This window comes from Megalobrama amblycephala, linkage group LG4 (assembly GCF_018812025.1).
Source record: "Megalobrama amblycephala isolate DHTTF-2021 linkage group LG4, ASM1881202v1, whole genome shotgun sequence".
Taxonomy (NCBI): Eukaryota; Metazoa; Chordata; class Actinopteri; order Cypriniformes; family Xenocyprididae; genus Megalobrama; species Megalobrama amblycephala.
This window is the reverse complement of record NC_063047.1, coordinates 2822649-2848655: the sequence shown is the minus strand read 5'-3', so window position 1 is coordinate 2848655 and position 26007 is coordinate 2822649. Positions and strand designations below refer to the sequence as shown.

Genomic DNA, 26007 nt, shown 5'->3' with positions numbered 1-26007 from the left:
GTGGATTATTAAATTTGTTCAACTTCAAGAAATGCATAAAATCTAATGCTCTGTGATGTCCTCTAAAATATCCACTTTGTTCTCGAATCTTTTCATCATCAGGCCAAAAAGCTAAAAGATCTGCTGCTTAGAAGGACATATAACAGGGCGGTGCTGTGGATTTATAGCCGTGACTCAGACGTTCAGGCAGTCTTGACTCTACTTCACCCTACAGCAGAGGGACATTGTTGTATTTCCAGACGTCAGTGGCCAAATCTTGACATTTATAACGGAGATGGGACTATAAGTCCTAAACACATGCTCAGTTTGAGTTGGTTTTCTTGCTATGATGCACTAAAAGCATATGTGGCGAGTCTGAGTTAGCAGTTGATGGTTCATTTGTGAGTATTTCTACTGATAGAACGATACAGAGAAGGATGGAAATTAGGGCTGCACAATATATCGAAACAAAACCATTATCATGATATGACTTGGTGCGTTTGTCAAATTGCACAGACTGTTATATAATTAAGTATATGTGCTACCAGCAAAGTGCCGGTCAAAATGATGGTTTAACGTTTGAAAATGAAGAAATGAAGACATACTGTAAATGTTAGTATTGCAATTTTACAGTTGTACTATAAAACTCTTTCCCCGCCACTGATGGAATTTTCCAGCTTTTTTTCTGTGTTTTCACTGTTTTACGGTAGGGGGCGCTATTACGCATCATCTGAAAGAGTACAGACTCTCTGGATCAAAGCACAGGTGAAGAAGAAGCAGAAACCAGCGATGGAAGCATTGCTTATGCATGTTGTAGTCTTTGACAAAAACATGATTTTCTCAGCTTTTTGTTCAAAATGTTGCTTACCCACATTCAAGTGATGATTAAAAAAGAATGCGTGAAGCTAAAATAAAACATTTATTATTAGGGGTTGAAGCGAGTAGCGCTGAAATTCTATTGTAATAGTTAAAATTTCCAAGGATCAGAATTCTCCCCTAAAAGTGATCGGGCAGACCAAATCGTAAGTCATAGAGACTTGAAACTTTGAGCGCTGGTAGTACTCACACTGTCTTCAACGTCACCAAGGTTCGCCCCGATCAGCCTGACGGGGGCGCTAAAGTGGCGAAAAGTACGGAATGGCTCACAACTTCTAAATCAAGTGTCTTATGTTGTTGGAATCCTTGAAAATGCATGCCTTTGATTCGGTCGTTACTTCGTGAAATTTTCGGGAATTTTGGATTTTTGAAAAAGCCTAGTCCTAGTGCAGCAAACCAGTGCAGCAAGATTCTCTGGAGTCTGATCGTCAATAATTATCAAAAAAAAAAAAAGTTGAAATTTCAATTCATGGTCCCTAAAAAGTGTCTTTTTTATTGAAATGGTTATAACTCTTGAATGAAATTAGATATTTTCACCAAACTCGGCACACATATGTGCGTGAAAAAGGGCGTGGCGACTGGCCACTTGGTGGCGCTATAACATGGACAAACCTAAAAATGGCTATAACTACCCAACCCTGTGTCTGATTGACTTGAAAATTGGCATGCAGTGTCTTTGTCCTCAAAGGCAGTCTTGGCATCTTGGACATTCACATATCTCAAAAAACAGGGCTGGTGGCGGCCAATGAATTTTGAGCTGCTATCAGACAAGGTTAATGGAGGCAGATCAGAAAGAAACTCGCTGGGCCTGTGAGAAATTCCAAAGAAATTGGCCACCGGGGGGGGCACCTTTGTGTTTTTCACGTGCATAAAGGATTGTATATCACATGATTTTTCGCACACACCCACGACATTCGTACCACATGATACTCCTCATTCTGAGCAACTTTGCCTCTAGGACCGCTAAATTTTTCTGTTCTGTTTCTGTTTTTTTGTTCGTTAAATATTGGAGAAAAACAAACTTTGGCGAACAAACTAGTCCTAGGTTTTTGACTCAACCTCGATAACTGTTAAAAAGCTTTACAAACCATAAATGTCCTATGGTAATTTGCCTGTAAATGTTTTTTTCCATCTATGATCAAGATGGTTACATGCTTGCAAATTAAAACATTATACGTTTTTATGCAAGTGCTTAAAGACCTTAAAGTGGTTGAACCCCAATAATTTCTGCTCGCAGCTATATTTATTATTATTATTTCATACTGAATTGGTCAAAAACAGTGGAAATGTGCCCTATGGAGAATTTTTAAACCTAAGTGAAAACACCCAACAACAAAAAAATCGTTCAGCTCAAAAAGGGAGCAAAAAAGTCCTAATACAGTCTTAATGGAAATCATTAACATCCGTTCATAAGTCCCGTAACTATTTGTGATTGAATCACCAGAGACGTGTAAGTGTGTGCTTCGAATCACGAGTGACTATGTTCACATGTGCACCAATAATGTGATTATTTTTGGTGACATGCCTATAAATGTCTCCATTTCAATGTTGTCAACCATCAGTATACTGCACAGTGTCTTCATCACCCCAAAAATGCACACGCACATTTTGGTCAGAGTGGGATAGATGCCATTAAAGCGTTTACATGCCTGTTTATTGAGATCGGCATATGCCACGTTTTACTATGATTATGGTTGCTATATAATTATGAGCTTAATCACATCAATTACATCGAAGAACTGCGTTTACATGAGGTAAAGTTTCATGCCTAAATTTCACATTATGAGGTGCATGTAAACGTAGTCAATGATTCCTCAGTCATGTGTTTTGTTAGTCAGACTGAGAGCGGTGTGGGATCCGTCCCGTCTCTACTGTACACAAGTACACATCTGTTTACTTCTGCTGCAGTTAGTTTATCCACAAATGAAAGTGTGTGTTTAAGTTGTAAAACTCAGTTCAAAGCGAGAACAGATGCTGTAGAGCGTCGTGTTTGGATCAGGTGTGTATACACACACACACACACACACACACACACACGGTGGGAATGATATCATTGGTTTCACAGCGTTGGATGTGCTCATAACCACATTAAACCAGCAGCGTATAAAAGCTAAATTCCTGGGCTCCGTTCCGGCTCCTCCGCGGCGGTCTTTCCTTTCTTGCTCTCTTCTTAGGAAAGGCAAACACCCTTTTAAAGCTGGAATTCCTGAATCGATTGCAAAAGGCAAACAAGTGAAGCCCTGTGACAGAGAGAGAGTGAGAACTGCAGGAGATTTGGCACCAAACGTATTCCCTGTGGATGTTTGGGATTGGAAATGATCCTGAAATCAATGGTTTTGTGGTCTTAAGAAGTGTTTACACCAGATTTGTGACTGTTAGAATGCAATTATCATAATAGACACCAGGAAAGTTCTTTACTAGATGTAGGGAGGTTGAGTATGATGAGTTACAGTTTATATTAAATTAAATATTTGTTGATGTAATTAATATAAATAGATGTACACTACCGTTCAAAAGTTTGGGGCTGGTAAGATTTTTAAATATTTTTAAAAGAAGTCTCTTCTGCTTAACACTGCTGAATATATTTGATCATAAATACAGTAAAAATGTGAAAAATTATTGCAATGTAAAATAACTGTTTTCTATGTGAATATTTAGTAAAGTGTAATTTATTCCTGTGATCAAAGCTGAATTTTCAGCATCATTACTCCAGTCTTCAGTGTCACATGATCCTTCAGAAATCATTCTAATATGGTGATTTGATGCTCAAGAACCATTTATGATTATTATCAATGTTGAAAACAGTTGTGCTGCTTCAGATTTTTGTGCAGTGATCATTTTTTATCACGATTCTTCGACTTCCCTATTATATACAGTAGTATGTGAAAAACAGTATGTGACAAAAAGTACCCGGATGACCTACTACTTCTGAAGTGTGCAAACGATGGACACTTTACTATCCCATGAGGCCATGGGAGAGGATTTGTGAATGGCAGTGAAGCAAATCAACTGATGATAATGTCAACATGGCAGATGTAGTACGTCCAGATTACATTCATACTATATACAACATACTTTTTTTAGGAGTCACAAAGTAAATAATCACAAAGTACTCAAGAGAGTATGTGATTTGCTGCACTGATTTTCTCTGTTGTTTCTGTAGCAGCAAGCAGAGACATGCGTCACAGCGCTAATACAGGCCATTTAGGCTCCTTAGAGGAGATTAAGTCACACCTTGCTATGAAAAAAACATTTCCTATCTCAGTCTTTCCCCTCTGGTCTCTCTCTCATTCTCAAGCCTGGACAAAAACTCCCACAATCCCCCTGTCAACACGTCTTCCCCTCAGCACCTCTCAGCGGGAGGCGTGTGAGGATAATTTATATTACACAACAGTTATTTTTCCGAAAAATGTCTAAAAAGTGCATTCAAACATGGTTTATGTATAAAACAATTATGCAGTAATGTCTATTCTTGTATAATCCAGTTTTTATTTGGAACTTGATGGATATAAAGCAAAAGAAATAGTTCAGACTATAAATTCTGATTGGATGAGCCACAATGCGTCATATATATAACTCAGTATAGCAATCATTACTTTACTTTTTCAAGGGAAAATTATTAAATTGCAGTAATTCTGCATTACAACCAACATTAGTGACACTTCCCAATATGGTTTCACTTATTAACATTAGTTAACTACATAAACTAAGAATAAACAATACTTAATGTTAATCTCAACATTTACGAATACATTTTAAGCTCAAAAGTTGCTTATTATTATTAGTTAATGCACTGTGAACTATATGGACATTTTTATCAACTAACATTAACAGGTTAATAAATGTTGTACATTGTTAATATTTGTTAATGATAACAACTGAGACCTATACAACATACAACTCGAATTCCTGAAATGTTGGGACGTTTTTTAAATTTGAATAAAATGAAAACTAAAAGACTTTCAAATCACATGAGCCAATATTTTATTCACAATAGAACATAGATAACATAACAAATGTTTAAACTTTTTTTTCACTAAATGAGCTCATTTAAAATTCGATGCCTGTTACAGGTCTCAAAAAAGTTGGCACGGGGGCAACAAATGGCTGAAAAAGCAAGAAATTTTGAAAAGATTCAGCTGGGAGAACATCTAGCAACTAAATAAGTTCATTGATATCAGGTCTGTAACATGATTAGCTATAAAAGGGATGTCTTAGAGTCTCTCAGAAGTAAAGATGGGCAGAGATGTGAAAGAGTGCGTAAAAAGATTATGGAATTCTTTAAATATCAACGTCAAATTGCAAAGGCTTTGCAAATATCATCATATACAGTGCATAACATCCTCAAAAGATTCAGGCATGATTGTGTCAATGACATTACTAAATGGGCCCAGGAATACTTCCAGAAACCACTGTCGGTAAACACAATCCGCCGTGCCATCTGCAGATGCCAACTAAAGCTCTATCATGCAAAAAGGAAGCCATATGTGAACGTGGTCCAGAAGCGGCGTCGTGTCCTGTGGGCCAAGCCTCATTTAAAATGGACTGTTTCAAAGTGGAAAAGTGTTCAATGGTCAGACGAGCCCAAATTTGACATTCTTGTTAGAAATCATGGACACCGTGTCCTCCGGGCTAAAGAGGAGCGAGCGTGTTATCAGCGTTCAGTTCAAAAGCCAGCATCTCTGAAGGTATAGGGGTGCATAAGTGCATACGGTATGGGCAGCTTGCATGTTTTGGAAGGCACTATGAATGCTGAAAGGTATATAAAGGTTTTAGAGCAACATATGCTCCCCTCCAGATGACGTCTATTTCAGGGAAGGCCTTGTGTATTTCAGCAGGACAATGCAAAACCACATACTACAGCTATTACAACAGCATGGCTTCATCGTAGAAGACTCCGGGTGCTGAATTGGCCTGCTTGCAGTCCAGATCTTTCACCTATAGAGAAAAATACGTCAAAGATGACCACAAACTCTTCAGCAGCTGGAAACCTCTATCAGGCAAGAATGGGACCAAATTCAAACTCCAAAACTACAGAAACTCATAACCTCGGTGCCTAGACATCTTCACACTGTTTTGAAAAGAAGAGGAGATGCTACAGCATGGTAAACATGCCCCCGTCCCAACTATTTTGAGACCTGCAGCCATTTTGTGCATAAAATTGTAAGATTATTCAGTTTAAACATTTGTTATGTTATCTATGTTCTATTGTGAATAAAATATTGGCTCATGGGATTTGAAAGTCTTTTAGTTTTCTTTTTATTCAAATTTCTTAAAAAAACGTCCCAACATTTCCAGAATTCGGGTTGTATTTAAATCCATTCCACAGATTTTCCCTTACAATAAGCAGAGAGAGGTTCCGATGTTCAGTGTGGGTCTGGTTATTAAGTGCTCAAATACTTTTGGGTAGATCGGATTCACAGGTCTTATGGAATAACAGGATACGGATCAAAACAGGAATGTTTTCATGTGGCGAATGAAAGCACAGGAAGAACTGGCTAATTACTCTGCTGCTCGGAGCCCGAGGCCTCGCTGGTAACTCGTCACCCGTGCTTGATGTCACAATTTACCCTGTCAGAGATTTACCCAGCTCACGTGTAACAGTTCACGACTGTAAACCAATCACCTACCTGTAGTAGGTCTGCTTTCATATAATATGATATATAAATGTTTACATTTATATATATATATATATATATATATATATATATATATATATATATATATATGAATGAATAAAGACCATTAAATATTTAAAATATAAATTTTAAAATACACAACATTTATTTAGAGTAGAAATCTTTTGGAACATTACAGCAGCAAATCATCATATTAGAATGATTTCTGAAGGATCATGTGACACTGAAGACTGGAATGATGCTGAAAATTCAGCTTTGATCACTGGAATACATTATATTTGAACATATATTCACAAAAACAGCTATTTTAAAATTGTAATAATATTTCACATTTTTGCTGTTTTTACTGTATTTTTGATCAAATAAATGCAGCCTTGGTGAGCAGAAGAGACTTCTTTTAAAAACATTATAAATATATATTTATTCTCTGTGTGTGGCAGACTTTAATCATCTGAGGGTTTAGTCTCTGTGGTTTTGGACGGTAGATAGAGGGATGATTGTGTGTTGTGTTTGAATGAACTGCCGAGTGATTTAGTGAAGAGAAAGAAAGAGAGGATGAGGATGAATGTCTAACGCTTTAATTCACTCAAAAATGTGATTCTGTCATTATTTGCTCAGCCTCATCTCATTACAGACCTGTATGCTGTAATTTCTTCTGTCAAACACAACTTTCATTCAGTAGTACATTATGAGCATGTCAAGTTTAGAGACATGAACTAAATTTATGATACTTTTATGGTTGTTTTATGTCATTTTTAGTGCCTAGTCACTGTGTCCTATCATTGTACAGTAAAGAGCAGTGTAAACATTCACTTAAATGTCTTTTGTGTTTCACTAAAGAAACAACATGAGGGTGACTAAATTGGAAATATAGGTCAACTATTTCTCTAGTTTTCCAGAAACATTTTTTGTGACAGTCAGAATTATATTTTTGGTAACACTTTTCAATAAGGTCCCTTTAGTAAGCATTGACTTAACCAACATTAACTAGCAATAAGCAGTACATTTGTTGCAGTATTTATTGATATTTGTTAACATTAGCTAATAAAAATACAACTGTCTGTGTTAGCTCAGGTGCATTAAATAATATTAACAAAAGCAACTTTGAATAATGTTTTAGTAAATGTAGAAATGAACAAGAACTAAGATTCATAAATCATTAGTTCATGTTATCTAATGTAGTTATACCTTATTGTAAAGTGTTAACTGATTTTTAAAATTATTTTATACAGAAATTTAAAATTGGTTGCTTCTATCTTGCCAGTTGTTGTTTTTTCAAACACACACACACACACACACACACACTCAGATATCAGCTCTTTATGCATCACACACACCGCTCTCAGTTGCTCTGCCTCTTCCTGCTCCATCTGGCCAATCAGCTGAAAGCAGCAGAGTTTCATGCACACACTTCTGGAAGTCATCTTACACTCGATTCTGAAAGATATAAGGCTGAACACCACTACTGACGGTTTCTGACATTTTCAGTGCGTGAGATTGTCCTGTTTTGTTGTTGCCAGTGTTCTGGCAATCTGTCCTACACCGCTATGCCGGAGCATGAGCTCTTGAAGCTCCACCCTCTTCTGGAAAGGGGGCTGGGAGCAGCAGCTCATTTGCATTTAAAGGGACACACACAAAAGCGGTGTGTTTTTGCTCACACCCAAATAGGGGCAAATTTGAGAAGCTATAATAAATGATCTATGGGGGATTTTGAGCTGAAACTTCACAGACACATTCTGGAGACACCAGAGACTTATATTACATCTTGTGAAAATGGGCATAATTGGTGCCCTTTAAGTACAGCTTAAGCCTCGTTCAGATTTTCAGTCCAAATCCAATTTATGTGCATATCCGATTGGAATCCGAATTTCTGGAAGTCCATTTCTGATCTGATTTTGTGTGGTTTGCATCACTTTCTCACGCCACGTAAAACATAAACATGTCAGATATTGTTATAGGAAACATGCTGAAAGTCGCTGTAGAAACAATGTTGTGTTGTTGCAAAGTTGTGATACACAGTGTGGTCAGCAAATAATTTACATCAGATTCCAATCGGATACACAAATAATATTTTTGACTGACTGTGTGAACGTAGCCTAAAACTTTTATCTGAAGAAGCACGTCTAACAGGCTAATGACAGGCCTGTGATTGCACTTCCTTTCTCTGCAGAAGCTGTCTGCAGACATCAGCCCTGTTATTAACACACAGCAGCTCAGTCTGTCCAGAGCATTCACATTTGTACCATAGTTTTATCATTTATTTTCTCAGTCATGCAGGGTAGCGTTTCCCAAAAACCAATGGAGCTACGATCAACTTAGGCTTACGATGCTTTTGGGAAACTCTGCCCAGGAAACTAAATGACACTTGCAGCATCAGTTGCATTTTACCGGTCCACACAATGCGCAGCTCTTTCCGGTTCAGTTTTGTTACTGTAATACTTGGTTTGGAAGTGCAGGAAATGACCCTCTGGTTAGAAGAAGGCTCGGGCCTTCCTGTCTTCTTAAATCTTAAATCTTAAATCTTCTTAATTATTAATGGTAATTGAGCAATGTTTATATATGAATAAAAGCCTAAATTAAAATCTGTCATCATAAAAAGTGATCTCTTCAGAAGAAGTTATTGATTGCCTAGACTTTCAATGGATGGACAAAATTAGATAATATTAAAAATTAGAGATGCACCGATATATATCGGCCAATAATCGGTATCGGCCGATAGTGTGAAAATGTGCTTTTATTGGCCAATACCGATTATTTGCCGATATATTATCTACAAAATTAGATATTAAAAATGAGAGATGTACCGATATATCGGCCAATAATCGGTATTGGCCGATAAAAGCACATTTTCACAATATCGACCGATACCGATTATTGGCCGATATATCGGTACATCTCTCATTTTTAATATCTAATTTTGTAGATAATATATCGGCAAATAATCAGTATTGGCCGATAAAAGCACATTTTCACAATATCGGCTGATACTGTTTACTGGCCGATATATTATCTACAAAATTAGATATTAAAAATGAGAGATGCACCGATATGTCAGCCAATAATCGGTATCGGCCGATAGTGTGAAAATTTGTTTTGTCGTCCAATACCGATTATTTGCCGATATATTATCTACAAAATTAGATATTAAAAATGAGAGATGCACCGATATGTCAGTCAATAATCGGTATCGGCCGATAGTGTGAAAATTTGCTTTTATCGGCCAATACAGATTATTTGCCGATATATTATCTACAAAATTAGATATTAAAAATGAGAGATGCACCAATATATCGGCCAATAATCGGTATCAGTCGATATTGTGAAAATGTGCTTTTATCGGCCAATACAGATCATTTGCTGATATATTATCTACAAAATTAGATATTAAAAATGAGAGATGCACCGATATGTCAGCCAATAATCGGTATCGGCCGATAGTGTGAAAATTTGCTTTTGTCGTCCAATAACGATTATTTGCCGATATATTATCTACAAAATTAGATATTAAAAATGAGAGATGCACCGATATATCGGCCAATAATCGGTATCGGTCGATATTGTGAAAATGTGCTTTTATCGGCCAATACAGATTATTTGCTGATATATTATCTACAAAATTAGATATTAAAAATGAGAGATGCACCGATATGTCAGCCAATAATCGGTATCGGTCGATAGTGTGAAAATTTGCTTTTGTCGTCCGATATTGATTATTGGCCGATATATTATCTACAAAATTAGATCATATTAAAAATTAGAGATGCACCGATATATCGGCCAATAATCGGTATCAGCCAATAAAAACAAATTTTCACAATATCGGCTATCGGCCGATAGTTTAAAAACAGCCGATAGTCAGGGCCGATATATCCTGTCAAACAAAAGAGGGCAGGAAAATGGGCTTTGTGTAAAGAAAATGCTAAGGAAACAGTTTGATGTTCATTATTAATAGTAATTATATGAATTAATAACATTCAGAAAGTTAAGAAATATTAAATTAATCTTAATTTAATGTGTGCTAATATTAATATGAGTAATGTGTTTGTTTATAACTGATTCCAGTTACTCTGAAATGAGCTGATGAAATGGAGAGAATAATGTTTTTTATTTGTATTTCTTTCAAAATATAATAATTAAAAATATAATGATTAATTATTAATTATAATTAAATTATAATTAATTTAAAAGAAGGTATAAAAGGCAGAACCCCCAAACTATCGGTATCGTTATCAGTATCAGCAGATATCACTCTGAATAATCCGTTATCATATCAGTGGAGAAATTTGGTATCAGTGCATCTCTATTAAAAATATCTATATGACAGTATATATGGTGATTCTTCCCCATGGTATTTAATATTGATACTTTTCAAGGTATCGTATCGAAGTTAGAAATTCCAGTATCGTGACAACACTAGTGTTTTAGGTGCTGCAAAATTTTTAACATTTTCAAAGGGTGCCGTGACTGAAAAAGGTTGGGAAACGCTGACTTAAAATATTAATGTGTCAAAATTAAGTGACTTGATGCTTAAAACAAGAAAAAATGGTGTCAGAGAAATAAACCTGTTTTCCCTTTAAGTTAAGTTCATTTTTCTAACCCTATTTTCAGATTTTTGTTTTGTTTTTGTTTTGTTTTGTTTATCACATTTTAAGCATGAACTCATATCTTTAAGTAATTTTGCTTCTCAAGTAAATGTATCTTGATTTAAAGATGTTTAGATAATCGTACTGGAAAACAAGTTTAAAAAATACTGAGGAAGAACATAATTTTTTGCCGTGTAACCTTTAATAGTAGTTCTTGACTTTTGCTAATTATGACAGCTTAATCATTTTACCAACTCTCTGCTTGCATTGTGTGAAACACAACAGTATACTTTACTGCAGTTCATACTGTAACCTTTGACCTTTGAACTCCCAGCAGTTGGGCAGGAAATAGTCCGTTGATGAGTTATTGGTCATTGTTTGGGGAGAATTCCCTCCTAATCTCACTAGAAGCGCATCTATCTTGACGGAGGCGGGAGGATTTGACACGGTGGAAGGAAGCACTAGTGTTTTTCTATTGTATAAACTCAGTTTTTCCTTCTCTGAAGTGGTAAAGACTGTTCTGAAGGTGTGTGTTTTTCACCTAGTTAGATATTAGCTCATTTAAACATATCAATTGAACAAACTCTTATCCTGAAGTATTACAATAAGATCTCGTTTGTTAATATTAGTTGATGTATTAGATAACATAAACTAACAATGAGCAATTACAGCATTTATTAACCTTTGTTAATGTTAGTCAATAAAAATGTTCATATTGTAATCATTTGTTGTTGGTGAAAATGTATAATTAAGTGTGTGCATGTGTGTTTTGGTATAGAACATCCTCTCTAATGAAAAGTAGCTGTAAGAATTTAAAAGGTGCATTTCGTGTGTTTTCATGAAGACTTGTCGATCTCTATTAACTCTAGCTGTCTTGTATTGTGTGTCAGGAATTATTGAAAGTAAAGTCTTTCACTTTGACACACATGTGCGCTCTCAGGGTCAGTAGCGCTGCTGAATTGCATAATGACAGGACTCAATGACTCCATATGTTTTATAAGACTGCCATCTGCTGGCTCAAAACTAACACACACACACTCTCTCTCTCTCTCTCTCTCTCTCTCTCTCAGGCTCGTCTGGCGATTCAGAGAGGAGCTCAGGCTGTCATCTTTGACATCACAGATGATCCAGCTGCTGCTGCTGCTGCGGTATGTGTGTGTGTGTGTGTGTGAGCGTGTGTCTTAATTTTTTATAATTTTTTATTTACTGTATTTTTAGTATTTTTAATTTTTGGAAAATAGTTGCTGATAAAAGAAGTCCCCCTGTAGTCAATAATTGTATTAAATATAATATTTAATACATATTTAAACTTTTTTTCCTGTGAAAAAAATTCTTAATGCTTAAAATAGCTTGAATGTAACTCTACACCCTTCATTTATTAAACATTGTTTCAAAGCCTTTCGGTTTGAAATATATCCATACATTCCAGTTAGTGCTCAGACAGTTGGTCCTGAAGTGTTTGTGTGTTTGTGTGTTTTTCTCTCACAGCTGCAGGATTCTGGTTCGTTGACTCGTCCGGTTGTGCTGGTGAAGTCATCAGACGCTGAAGAACTGATGGGACTCGTCAACAAGAACGAAGAAGCCATGGTGTTCATTGACATCAGGGTGGAGCCAAAATGGGTGAGTAAACAAGCATATACATATTTATGTATATAAATATACATAATCTGTATACATACATACACGTCTTTTCATTTCTAGGCTTTACTGTTTGTAAGCCTTCCCGCTGAAAATACCAGTTTAAATTTCCATAACTGGTTAGAGTTAGTTCAGCTAACTGACCTGTATACGCTAAAAAAAAAAATATTTTTCGAAGTTGTAAATATAACAATGATTATTGGAGGATGTTTTACAAGAAAATACTGTTTATGTAAGCTTTAGAATAATCATAACTTAATATTCTTCAACTAAAACCATATTGTATATGATCAGTATCATGTTTTTACCATGCTATTACTTTATTTACCTCCTTTTTAATGATTAAAAAAATTGAGAAATGCAGCAAAAACCAGTGTGATGCAATATATATAAGCAAGACATTTTGAAAAGAGTCAGCTGGGAGAACATCTAGCAACTAATTAAGATAATTGATTATTTATATTAGCTATAAAAGGGATGTCTTAGAGAGGCAGAGTCTCTCAGAAGAAAAGATGGGCAGAGCTGTGAAAGAGTGCATAAAAAGATTGTGGAATACTTTAAAAACAATGTTCCTCAACATCAAATTGCAAAGGCTTTGCACATCTTCAGGGCATAACATCATCAAAAGATTCAGAGAAACTGGAGAAATCTCTGTGCGTAAGAGACAAGGCTGAAGACCTTTACTGGATGCCGTGGTCTTCGGACACTGCATCACTCATCGGCGTGATTGTGTCAATGACATTACTAAATTGGCCCAGGAATACTTCCAGAAACCACTGTCGGTAAACACAATCCGCCGTGCCATCTGCAGATGCCAACTAAAGCTCTATCATGCAAAAAGGAAGCCATATGTGAACATGGTTCAAAAACTCTTCAGCAGCTGGAAACCTATATCAGGCAAGAATGGGACCAAATTCCAACACCAAAACACCAGAAACTCATAACCTCGGTGCCCAGATGTCTTCACACTGTTTTGAAAAGAAGAGGAGATGCTACACCATAGTAAACATGCCCCCATCCCAACTCTTTTGAAACCTGTAGCAGGCATCAAATTTGAAATGAGCTCATTTTGTGCATAAAATTGTAAAATTTCTAAGTTTAAACATTTGTTATGCTATCTATGTTCTGTTGTGAATAAAATATTGGCTCATGTGATTTTTAGTTTTCATTTTATTAAAATTAAAAAAAAAAAAAAATCGGAATTTGGGTTGTATATAATATAATATAATTTAATATTTTTTTTTATTTAATTTTATTAATTTTTTTTATTTTATATTTTAATATAATTTTCATTTTATTTATTATATATATATATATATATATATATATATATATAAGAATGTATTTTATAAGAACATATAATATGAGAATTACCATTATGAACTCCATTGACTTCAGTGGATTTAATTAAATTCATTTGAGCTTATAACTCATGACTGCTCAAAACATACTATATTTACCAAATATACATATTCTTACAAATTCTGACAAAACATCAAAACAACATCAGTATTGCTCTGAAATGTTTTCAAATTTAGACTATTTGGTCTATGAACTTTTGATCTACAAACAGACATGGATTTAATTTGCTTTATTTAATTTTTCAGAATTATGTGTGCGTGCACAAGCATATTTATGAACAAGTGGGAACTAATAGATATAAAATAAAATAAAAAATAAAATTAGCATAATTTCATATGTGAAGCCACAATTCACTTTCGGGTCAAAACAGACCAAAATGCAACAATTTAGTTTAAATGGTTATATCTGATACATTTTTATTTTAAAAATTCCTTTAATTCAGTCTTAACACATATAAAAACTATGGATTAGAAAAAAACGGACCCAAATGCATTAGAACAAATTTTTGGGGGTTTTACAGATTTAAGAAACATTCTAACTGTTAATTGGGTAAAAATCTATTGGTTTGAGGACAAACTGGCGGTAGGACACTCAGGCCTCACTCTTCATGTGTTGTTCTCGCAGCCTCCCTATGACGTCGGCATCCTGCTGACCGTGGCTCTGGCGGTGTTGGCCATCATCATGATCTTTGCTCTACGCTTCCGCTGCAGGTCCAACAGAACCTGGGTAAGAAAACACAACACACTTTATAACGAAGCCCTCTACACTTACTTTTAGGTTTGATGGTGGATTGTAAAATGTTGATTGCAAAAAAAAAGGATGTTCTTCCTCAGTATTCTGCTTTTGTTTTCCAGTACAAATTTCAAAATATTCTTGATTCAAGATACATTTACTTGAGAAGCAAAGTGACTGAAGATATTTCGTTTTGTTTTCTGAAAAATGTATCAAAATTGAGTTTTAAAAAGTAATGTTTAATCTGTCAGTGGGGTCAGAAATATGTTTTCCCTTTGAATAATTATTATATTTTTTCTTTTGAGCATTGACCCACTTAATTTTGATACATTTTTAAGAAAACAAGTCTTAATATCTTAAAGGAGTGGTTGATTATGATTTGACACTTTTAACTTTAGTTAGTGTGTAATGTTGCCCTAAACGTCTGGTAGAGACTACAACAAGCTTCTTCCCGGGTTGGTGACATCACTAACCCTAACATTTACATAAACCCCGTAAATGAATCAACTCCACAGCAACTACATACATTTATTTATAAGTTCCTGAGTCTCTCCATCAGTGTCGACTCCGGTTTGAACAATGTAAGGCTGAACACCGTTACTGACAATCCTCATTTTGGCTGCGTGAGATTCTCCAGCTTTGTTGTTGTTGAGCTGTTAAAGCTCCGCCCTCTTCTGGAAAGGGGGCGGGAGCAGCAGCTCATTTGCATTTAAAGGGACACACACAAAAACGGCGTGTTTTTGCTCACACCCAAATAGGGGCAAATTTGACAAGCTATAATAATAAATGATCTGTGGGGTATTTTGAGCTGAAACTTCACACACATATTTTGGGGACACCAGAGACTTATATTACATCTTGTAAAAGGGATATTATAGGTCCCCTTTAAGTCATTTTGTTTCTCAAATAAATATATATTGATTAAAGAATGTTAAATATTTGTATGAATGTTAGATATATTTGTACTGGAGAACAAAATACTAAGGAAATATTTTTGCAGTGCATTGTACTTCTCTCCACTGGGCAATAAGTTTCTCCTACATTTAAAGTGCCTAAAGGCCTCCTAATTTTGTTTAAAGGTTTACATGCATCCAAGGTCAAAAAACACTTTATTTTTGACATAATATCTGATTAAACTCTGATTGGTCAGACGATTGGCCCAGTCTGTTGTGATTGGTCGAACAATTACAGCACATGTTGGAAACCAAACACCCATTAGCATATCTGAAGTTCAGCTCTTCCTTGGTATGAACAGTAACAATGGCGTCGGTTTTACCTTATCAATTCGATCCTGAGTCCTCATCCTTTTGAAATGCATCAAAGTAGATTTGCTTTGGCAGCAGAAAGCAGAGTCTTCTCGCCATGAACAACACAAACCAGTCTCAGCTACATCTACAGTGATTGAGGGCGGGGCAAAGTAGACATTGCTCACGGGCAGCCAATGAAAACCACAGGCTGGCATTATGCAAATTTGCTACAAACCTTACTTAGGTTTGTGCAGGAAGTGAGACTGGAATTACTGACGATTTGTTACAGGCAGATTCTTTCTCCATTTATCGTTTGATCTTCGAATCTTTTCAGACCTTTTATATTCACAAACAGCTCTATTGCACACTGCATGAAAGGGAATATCCGAAAAAGCATAATAGGGGCACTTTTCGCTGTAGAAATCTCAAAATCATTTTTTTCTCGACTCCCAGGACTCTGTGCACCAGGAGACCATGCGTGCCATCAGCAGGTTGGAGACGCGCACGTACAGCTCTCAGGGTTGCTCTGGATCCCAGCGTTCTCACGGAGCTCCAGCGTCAAACAGCAGCTCCAATTCCAGCCCGATCTGTGCCATCTGTCTCGAGGAATTCATGGATGGCCAGGTAAGAGGAAGGAAGGAAGAAAAAGCATGATAGAACATTGTCAAAGTAACACATAGGAAAATAACAAAATCAATGATGCAAACTTAATCAGATATGAGATAAATTTTAACTGTGCAGTAAAGCAGCTCTACAGAACACAATAGCATCGCTATTCAGCTCCATTCATGTCAATGTTAATTCAGTTCAGTTCAATAACTTTGTAAAGTTCATAGATTATGAAACAAATTCAGTGTAATCAAACTCCATCAGAAATGGAGAAAAACCTTTAGGAGAAACTCAGGCCAACTGAACTGAACTCTCAGTGTGATTTATGATTCCAGGCTGCATCACAAGTCAGATTTGTGGATTGATATTATTCAAATATTTTGCATCCAGTTCTTTCTGCTTTAGATTCAGGATACAACACGCCAACATTAGAGGAATAACAGAAACCATCAAGTATTGACAGGAAAAGGGCCACTGTAGGATGCTGTTTTGTGTTTTGAGGCATGCCAATGGCACATTTAATATGTGCTTTTCTCTGTCTTTCTGGCAGGACTTGAGAATCATCTCCTGTGGTCATGAATTTCATAAGGAGTGTGTCGACCCCTGGCTCCTACAACACCGTACATGCCCTCTGTGCATGCACAACATCATGGGTAAACAGCCTCAGGGTACATCCAATTTATATATTATAGAGCGGGGGTGGCGAATTTGGTCCTGGAGAGCCACAGTCCTGCAGAGTTCTGCTTCAACCCTAATCAAACCACCTGAACAAGCTAATCAAGATCTGAAGGGTTACTAGAAAGCTACCAGCAGGTGGGTTTTTATCAGGGTTGGAGCTAAACTCTGCAGGACTGTGGTTCTCTAGGACCGGAGTTTGTGAACCCTGTTGTAGAGCTTGCAAGACAGCATTGTATTGAAATTCCTCTTTTTTCATTATCTTATATCACCCGAATACGAGAATATTTGGGATAGTTCACCCAAAACATTTAAAACCATTTACTACTACCATTTACTTTCTTCTGACTTTCACACAGAACCAAAGCCTAAACATACCTAAAACCTTAACATGAATCTTTTGCTGCCTTGCAATCGCTGCTATTTTCCTTAGAAAATGCAACTGTAGTTTTAAAAGCATGATATTCAGGCTATGTTCACTTTAATCCGGATATTTTTGAAAATGGCTTTTTTGTTTCAAAACACTCTGCATTTTTAAGCATTTTTCAAAGATTGCTATTCCACATGGACACGTTTGAAAATGCTTAAATCATCTTGACAAAAGTATGGACGAAAGGCTGGACGAAAAAGATTTTTCAATTTATCTGGATTAATATGGACGTAGCGTCAGTAGACTTGTTTTTATGTTTTTCCTATCAAAGTTTGTTTTTGAGCACCAAATGTCCTCCTTCAGGTTCAGATCTGGCGTCCCGTCAGCCCCAAAGGAGTCGACTGCCGCCCCCTCTACAAGAGCACAGTCAGGCCTTCCTCCTTCCCCATCACTATTCAAACCAACACCCTTACCCCCAGCACCAAGTCCCCTTTTCCCTGCGGCATCACTACCCCCGCACCCCTGGACCTTTACCCCAACTGGGTCACTTTGGAAACTCTCCCCCTCTTCATCCACGCACTCTCCGTTGCTTAACCAGCCGACCATTGGGTGCTAGCTGCGCGTACCACCTGGCCCCGGATTCCCATCACGGACGTACACACAGAACAGCTGGGCACGGGTGTCGGACTGGTGGGCATCACTATGCGCCCCCCAGAAGGTCGTGTCACCGGTGCCCTGTAGGAGCTTTACGGAACGCTTCGGGTTCTTGCGTGCATCATTTGGCATCGCCAGCAAACCACGCAACTCATCACCTGCCGCGTGGCGGAGGCGCGCATGGCCGCCAAGACAACAGCAGCTGCTCCGTTGGGAGTTACCACACGGAGCGCAGCGGTTACCTTGCCGACGGGCCGGCGAGCGACTCCAGCTCAGGATCATGCCACGGCTCGTCCAGCGATTCCGTCTTGAACTGTACGGACATCAGCCTGCAGGGCGTCTATGGCAGCTGGTCCACTTTTCGTAGCTCGCTCAGCAGTGACTATGACCCGTTCGTCTATTATGGACCGGGCAAAGCCCCACGCAGAGGGAGCATGGAGGCCACGCAGAGGCCTCGTTCCCTGGACTCGGTAGTGAACCATGCCGGTGATGCTGGTGCAGTTTGCTCGGAAGAGCAGCAGCAGCAGGTGGCCGTGTTCAGTCACGTACACTATCACAGGCATAGACACCACTATTACGAGGACGGGGAACTCAATCAAGTGCCCGGCCAAGGCTCTGATGAGGATCAGGGGGCCACGTCCTCGACCATGGCAGCAGGTGGCCCCTGTAATGCAACTAAAAACAAAGACTCCACTGGGTGTCAGGTACAGCACCAGTCTTGCCACTGCCCCAAAACGGACCTCAGTTCAAGGAGGGCTGAGGATAGAGCCCCGGACCCCGTATCTTCCTCAGGTGCCTCTGTGATCCTTCCCTCCCCTACTTTAACCTCTCCGTCCCCATCCTGTTGCCACAAAGGCCCAGGGTGGACCACCAGACAGAAAGCAGCCGGCTGTCCCTTGGAAGCACCTTCGCCGGTTGTTCACTTCCATCAAAGCTTGGACCTTCAGGATGATTGTAGCATTCATATCCACTACGGACAGGGAGCGGGAAGCTACTGCTGCACACCTCCACCAGATTTGGCCCCCACGCTGCTGCCGGTGCCCCTGATCTTGGACTCGACGGGTATGGCTGACTGGCCGTGCTGTAGCGGGGCACATGTGGTGTGGCAGAAGCAGGTGCAACAGGCCCATTCGGAGCCTCAGCTTCTGGGGCCCGCTTCTGGAATGGACAGACCCCTGTGTAGGGCCCATCACGGCCCAGGGGACGAACTTTCCACGGACATCTGTCTGTACTGCCAAGCTCTACACAATAGTCAGGGTGAGTATGTGTGATTGTAGTGCTCTACTTTATAGTCGAGTAATTTCTATAGCACTTTATACTAGGGGTGTGATGAGATCTCATGCCAAGAGATTTTGGGAAATTAAAATGTGACGTTGACGTCTCGTGAGCACCGCCTCCACTGTTGTTATGCTTTTTTAATTCAGTTGGATAACGATCGCTTAAATTGTAAACTATTGTAAACTTCTGCTCTGCTCATCCAGCATGAGCTGCAGAGTCGCACACAGTGCAGCAGGAATCACAGTTCACTGATCACGTGACAATGACTGACAAGACCATGGCAGAGAATTTGTTGCACAAGAGAGCCTAAGTGTCTGATAAATGTCTTATCTTGTAGAATGCACACTCAGCACCGAAGCTCCCTACACACAGTATGTGCGATCACGAATTCGAAGTCCTCAAATACTCAAAGTAGAACTGAAATGACATTCTTTACAAGATGATTAGTTAAAACATTTCAAAATGCACCTGAAGACTATTTTTCCAGTCATGAATTTTGTCATTGAGGAGCCACAAGAGCTCATTTTTTGCTATAAGTGAAAACCAGTGTTGAGGGAACTAGGGTGATGCCTAACTTACGGGTTGGCCTACAAGAATACATCATTCCTGCAGCACTCAATTGCTGGTTATAATCTGAATGTGCACAGTTGATTTTCAGTGCGTAATGACAGTTTTTATTTTTGAGGAACTATTGCTTTAATTTGATGTTATAAAATGAGTATTTTTCTTGTTCCACAGGGTCAGAGGAAGAGTCTGGTGTTTGAGAAAACTCTTCATCCAAAACTCCTCACGCTGCTACACAAGAGCCGAAATGGACAAAACTCTTCGGCGTTCTCTCGCTGTCTCTTTCACATGTTGAGTCTTCCAGAAAATTCCAAAACATCTTCTGCAATATCAAACTGCATTACCCAGAATCTCCATACCTCAGAATGTCATCCTAACAAAGATTTATAAAGTAAAGTAAATACAGAAATCATCAGTGATGATTCTATGTACTCTTCAGAAGTAACTCACTGTTACTAGCACATTTCTAATGGGCAAAACAAGTCATTGTTGGTACTGTCAAGGTACTTGACCCTATACAGCCCAAATGTGACTTTTAATAGGCAAACAAATGATGTTAAATCAGGAAGTTATCAAAGGATCTGGGAGGTTCGCAAAAGAATGAGAGCATTTCTTCCTTTCCTTTGCTTTAAAACAGGATTCAGTCTGAGAATTCCTTTTTGTTAAAGCCCTTAAAGGTATAAGCACGTCTTCCCATATTCCATTGGGAATTAGGCTTGACTTATGTACTCTATGCAAGAACGCAGACACTTCTAGCTACGCAAACTTGGTTGTTGTGTTCTGAAATGTGTCAGATTGCAATTCATACCGCAACATTATTCTACAGTCATTTTCTCTGACAGGTTAACTACTATCATGCTGGAATCCTGCTGAGCAAGTTAAACTTAAGGCTGGAATGCACTACACAAATTTTGCCCACATTTACAGTCTAAATGAGTTAACAATAGTTGCCGAAAGTCTGCACCAGTCTGCAGATTGATACACTTGGAGTTGACTGGTTTCACAGAAAATCACGTAGTGCATGATGGGCACAGACTCTGATTTTTTCACTTCAGACTATGATTACATCAATTCGGAGGATATAAAAATATGTTTGATATTTTGAGCGAATTTTAGAACCCATATGGGTGTGTATGACGCATCGCTGCTGAAACTGAAGCTGTCCTCTATCTAAAAGTGTGATGAAAATACAAAACAAATACAATAACAATACAAAAGTAAACGGGTAACAAATTAGCCTCAATATTTGACCGCATCTACCCACCTAAGACCCTTGGCACATCCATGTTTGTTTCAACCATAGATATACATACATAGGAGCATCATTAGCGGCCTTTTCTATGGCCCGCTATGCATAAGCCATCCGCCATATTGGAACAGTCAAAAAAAAACAAAAAAACACTTGAGAGCAAGTTGACTGTGCGTCTGCAACCATAGTTATATATCCGAATATCTATCTTCAATAGACTTCAGCAGATGAAAGACAAGACAAAGTCATTTGCTAACACAACATTAAAAAGTCACTACAGTTTAAAAACCTCTAATATTGAAACCAACACATTCTCGTTATCTAATTTCTCCGGGATTTTAAATCTCTGCGGCATTTACAACCAGAGGCTCCGCAATATTGTTGCATCTTGGGAAACTCATTGACTTTTACTGTAACTGAAATGCTGAAGATGGTGGACGAGTTGACATGTCTGGAGCGCTCGAATGTGGCATCTACATATACATACTATGGTCATGCGTCATGTGTCTCCTGTGTGAGTTTGGAACGAGTTGAAAGTCTGGTAATGTATGATCCTCGGTTGTTCAGTGTATGATGCCCAGTTTTCTCTGTAACCAATTATGAATTTGGCAAGTATATGATGTGTAGTGTATTCCAGCCTTTAGTCAAACTGTTGATGTTTATAACAGATAAACTGTGAAAAAATGATTTTTCAAAGATGTAAAGGCCTACATTTTACAAGAAAATACCATTTCAGTCTTTCTACTTCAAAATTTCTCTTTTAATTTCACATTATTATTGTGAAATTGATCTGCAATCTCTGAGTGAAAATTGTTTCTACACCAAACAAAAAGTCGCTGTTTGGATTCAAATAGGCAAATACTTAAGAGTCTATGACTGGATGATTATTGCAGCGATTATTATGTTTCTAGCATGTTATATGTTTGGCAACTACACACAATGGAGTGTGTAGCTTTTTGTTTTGTTGTTAAACAACCATGTAGGAAGACGCATCATAGCCGTTTTCCAGGATGACAATGCCAAGAGTCATCAGGATCACACTGTGAAAGAATAGTTGGGAAGGAGCATGAAGAATCATTTTCACACATGAATTTGCACCTCTGAGTCCAGACCTTAAATTCATTGAAAGTCTCTGGGATGTGCTGGAGCAGTGCTCATCTCTTGCATTGGTCAAGATATTGTATTGACAACGCAAGAGTCAAGTTTTGCCTGATGCATTTGCCTGGTACAATTTGAGCCTGATGAATCTTGGCTTTGTCATCCAGGAATATGGCCATGATGTGTCTTTCTACATGGTTGTTTAAGAAATGAAAAGCTTCACACTCCATCAACTGGGGTTAAAAGAACCGTTGCCAAACATTTAAACATAATAATCACTGCAATAATGACCCAGTCATAGACTCTTTTGCCTGTTTAAATCCAAACAGTGATTTTTTTGTTTTTTTTGTCCGGGCAGTGTGTAATTTGAAGGTGACTCCATCATCATTCCTTGAAAACTGAGAGCTTGCAATGCATTGGCTGTGCATTTCCTTCAGTGTTTGCGCACTTGCATAGAGTAGCATCCGTGCATTCGTTATCTCACCGCACCTGCTGGCTGATTTTTAACTATTTAGTTATTGCGATGCTACTCTCCCCTTCCATTTTTATTTCTTAGAAGCTAGCCGTAGCCCTTTAACGGTGACGTGTTGGGCTACGTTCAAACATCTGGCCTGGTTTTCCAGCACTACCTCAGATAACCAATCAGCGAGACGGTACTTCAAAGGTACTTGTGCGTCCGCCTCTCCTTACCTCTGACTCAGAGGAGCGATAGGGAGCTTTACTTTATATCATCTGTCCTTGGAAAAAGCATTTCATTGAGGTTTCAGGGTCTCGGTTTTGTTAATTCAAAAATGGCAGCTGTTATTTTCAAATGTTTGTCTTCATTTATCAATTTTGCTTGTCAAAACTAAATGAATTGACTGAATATATTTGGGGAAAGTTGTGAAGATATATATTTTTTTTTTTCTGTTTTGCTTTCTCTCTTTGGTCTTGTTAAGCCTGTAATGTGTTTGGGCTGAGAAGGACTACATTTCCCAGAATGCTTTGCTTTCACCTCTGAGACTGATGTTCCCTTAAAGGGTCGCTGACATTTCATAGAACCAGCATACAAGCTCACCAAAAGTGCCTCTGTAACCCATGAAATGAACACTTCATGAAGTTTATTCATAGACGTTAATGTAGCCTGCTGTCATGTTCACGGCAATACCAGCCAATGATGTCTATCGCCTGCAACCGTAGCAACACTCATCTTTAATCTGTTACCCTGAAATCTCTGTTGTCATATATTTTAAAAGCATCCATTAAAAGGAATGGTCCAGGTTCAAAACTATCAACAGTATCTGTGACGTGCTGGAAATAATATCGGGTTTTGAACCTGAAACATTCTTTTTTGTATAGAAGAGAAAACACTGGAAATCTTGCCAATGCAAACACCTGAATGTTTTTTATTTTTTGTCAGTAAATGGTCAAATTGTTCGAAGGTCTTGATCCCTTGAACCACGAACCCCCGTGTCTCTCACATGCCTTTTTGGCTTCATACAGTCACAAATGTTGCTTTTCATCAAAATGAGGCTGAATCCCAAATTAAAAATATAAATAAGATAAAATATAATGAATCCCAATATATAGGGTTTCCTCATACCCACACCTTATGACCAGTGAGTTTCAAGGACTTTCCCAGTTTTGGTGATTACTGGAGAAAGTTTTTTAAAATCATTTTATAAAGATTATTGCACTCTTAAAGAGCCATTTATGAACCTGTTAACTGTCAACACCCTTTTTGAGCGTAGATATGAACTTAAATGGTTGTAATTCATGATTCTCTTTTTGCAGATGACGGCAGAAAACACTTTTAAAAATTATGCAAGCTTCTTTCCGCCACTAAATAATAATAAAAAAAAAAAGGTAATTGCAAATTTTTATCTCACAATTCTGACTTTTTTTCTCCAAATTGCGAGATTTAAACTCGCAATTGTGAGTTATAAAGTCAGAATTGCGCAATATAAAGTCAGAATTGTGAGTTACAAAGTCAGAATTCCACAATATAAAGTCAGAATTGCAAGTTATAAAGTTTAAATCTCACAATTCTGAGAAAAAAGTCAGAATTGTGAGATAAAAAGTTGCAATTACCTTTTTTATAATTTTTTTTATTTAGTGGCGGAAACAAGCTTCCATCATTTTTAAGTGTTTTCTTTTGTAACTCACGAATCTGACTTTATAAGTTGCAATTCTGACTTTATATTGCAATTCTGAGAAAAAAAAGTCAGAATTGTGAGAAAAAAATGTGCAATTACCTTTTTTTATTTCATGGTGGAAACAAGCTTCCAAAAAAAAAAAAAATGGACTGAACTAAACATTTGTTTAATTTTATACAAAATATATTTTACAAAATAATTTGGATGCTAAAATTGCTATATAATCAAAGTTATGTCTAACCAAGTTGTGCTCTAAATTTGAACTCAATATTACATAAAGGTTTCCATTGTAACGCAATGTCCAATTTCAAAACAAATTTCCCAGGATGAATTTTGAGTGTTTAAGCTTTCGAATGATATGATGCAATAGGAAAAAAAGTCAATAAAAAAGCAGCGGGACATTGACAGTTAACAGGTAAACATTTTAGAGCCGTGCATAATAGCAAGAAATTATATTAACTGTAAAAACTCTTTTGTTTTCCGTAGCTTTTCCAGCAATGGAAATCATTATTTTAAAATGAGTAGTTTCAGCCCGGTTGAGTTAGACAATACCATAATGACAGTAACTTTTTATCACCCAAAGATAAGAATTTACCAATAATATTCATTAATTGTAAACCATGTAACAGGATCCACACACACTACAGCCTCCTGATTTTCTTCTGACTAAATATAGTAAGTAAACGCAACTATTGCCTCCAACTACCACAGATCACGGAAGATACGCTTTGCACTTCCATGTTGGCTTCGGTCTCACACAGATTAACACAGAAAGCTCCTGGCTTTATCTAGAAAGGATGAAAACAGCACTTTGCCTTGGGAAGAAAATCTGCATGTGATTCAAAGCACGATCGAAGCACTATGTAACTATTAGTTCTAGAAAATAATACGTCAATCAATGAAATGTCACTAAACATTGAGGATGATTTTTTTTTCTCTACCTTTGGTCCTTTGTGTTGGTTGTCTGTATTATTCATACGCTCTCTTTTCCACAGAGAATCAATTAAAACTGCCTTTTTTAACAGAGCTAAATCCCTTCAGAAATCAAGGGATACGCCAGTATATGTTCAATATTTTGTGTAAAAAAAAAAAAAAAAAAAAGACAAAGAAAGAAAAAACAGTTATAAGATAAAGTGTTGTATTTTATATATAATAGAACATTTCAATATGGTAATGTCACTAATATATTTATTTACTAATATATTTATCCATTTTTGTCCAGGTCGGAGAAAATTTTTAAAATGTTATTTTCTCACTTTTTGGAATGATATTCTTAATGAAACGTACAGCTGCCATCATAGATGTATAAACCTGGCATC

The 26007-nt window shown here is 37.5% G+C and overlaps 1 protein-coding gene across 3 annotated transcripts in view; it reads left to right on the top strand.

Moving 5' to 3' along the window:
• The window catches only part of LOC125266292 (E3 ubiquitin-protein ligase RNF43), a 139195-nt gene extending 114738 nt beyond the window's left edge, over positions 1 to 24457 (top strand). For 2 of the 3 annotated variants that reach the window (XM_048186808.1, XM_048186807.1), the window contains 7 exons: positions 12148 to 12225; positions 12566 to 12697; positions 14702 to 14803; positions 16510 to 16680; positions 17216 to 17333; positions 18074 to 19621; positions 20381 to 24457. In XM_048186808.1, the coding sequence (XP_048042765.1) occupies positions 12148 to 12225; positions 12566 to 12697; positions 14702 to 14803; positions 16510 to 16680; positions 17216 to 17333; positions 18074 to 19621; positions 20381 to 20406 (2175 nt within the window). In that variant the 3' untranslated portion in view covers positions 20407 to 24457. The remainder of the gene's footprint in view (positions 1 to 12147; positions 12226 to 12565; positions 12698 to 14701; positions 14804 to 16509; positions 16681 to 17215; positions 17334 to 18073; positions 19622 to 20380) is intronic. The other variant, XM_048186809.1, reaches the window with a different exon arrangement.
• The last annotated feature ends 1550 nt before the right edge of the window (positions 24458 to 26007 follow it).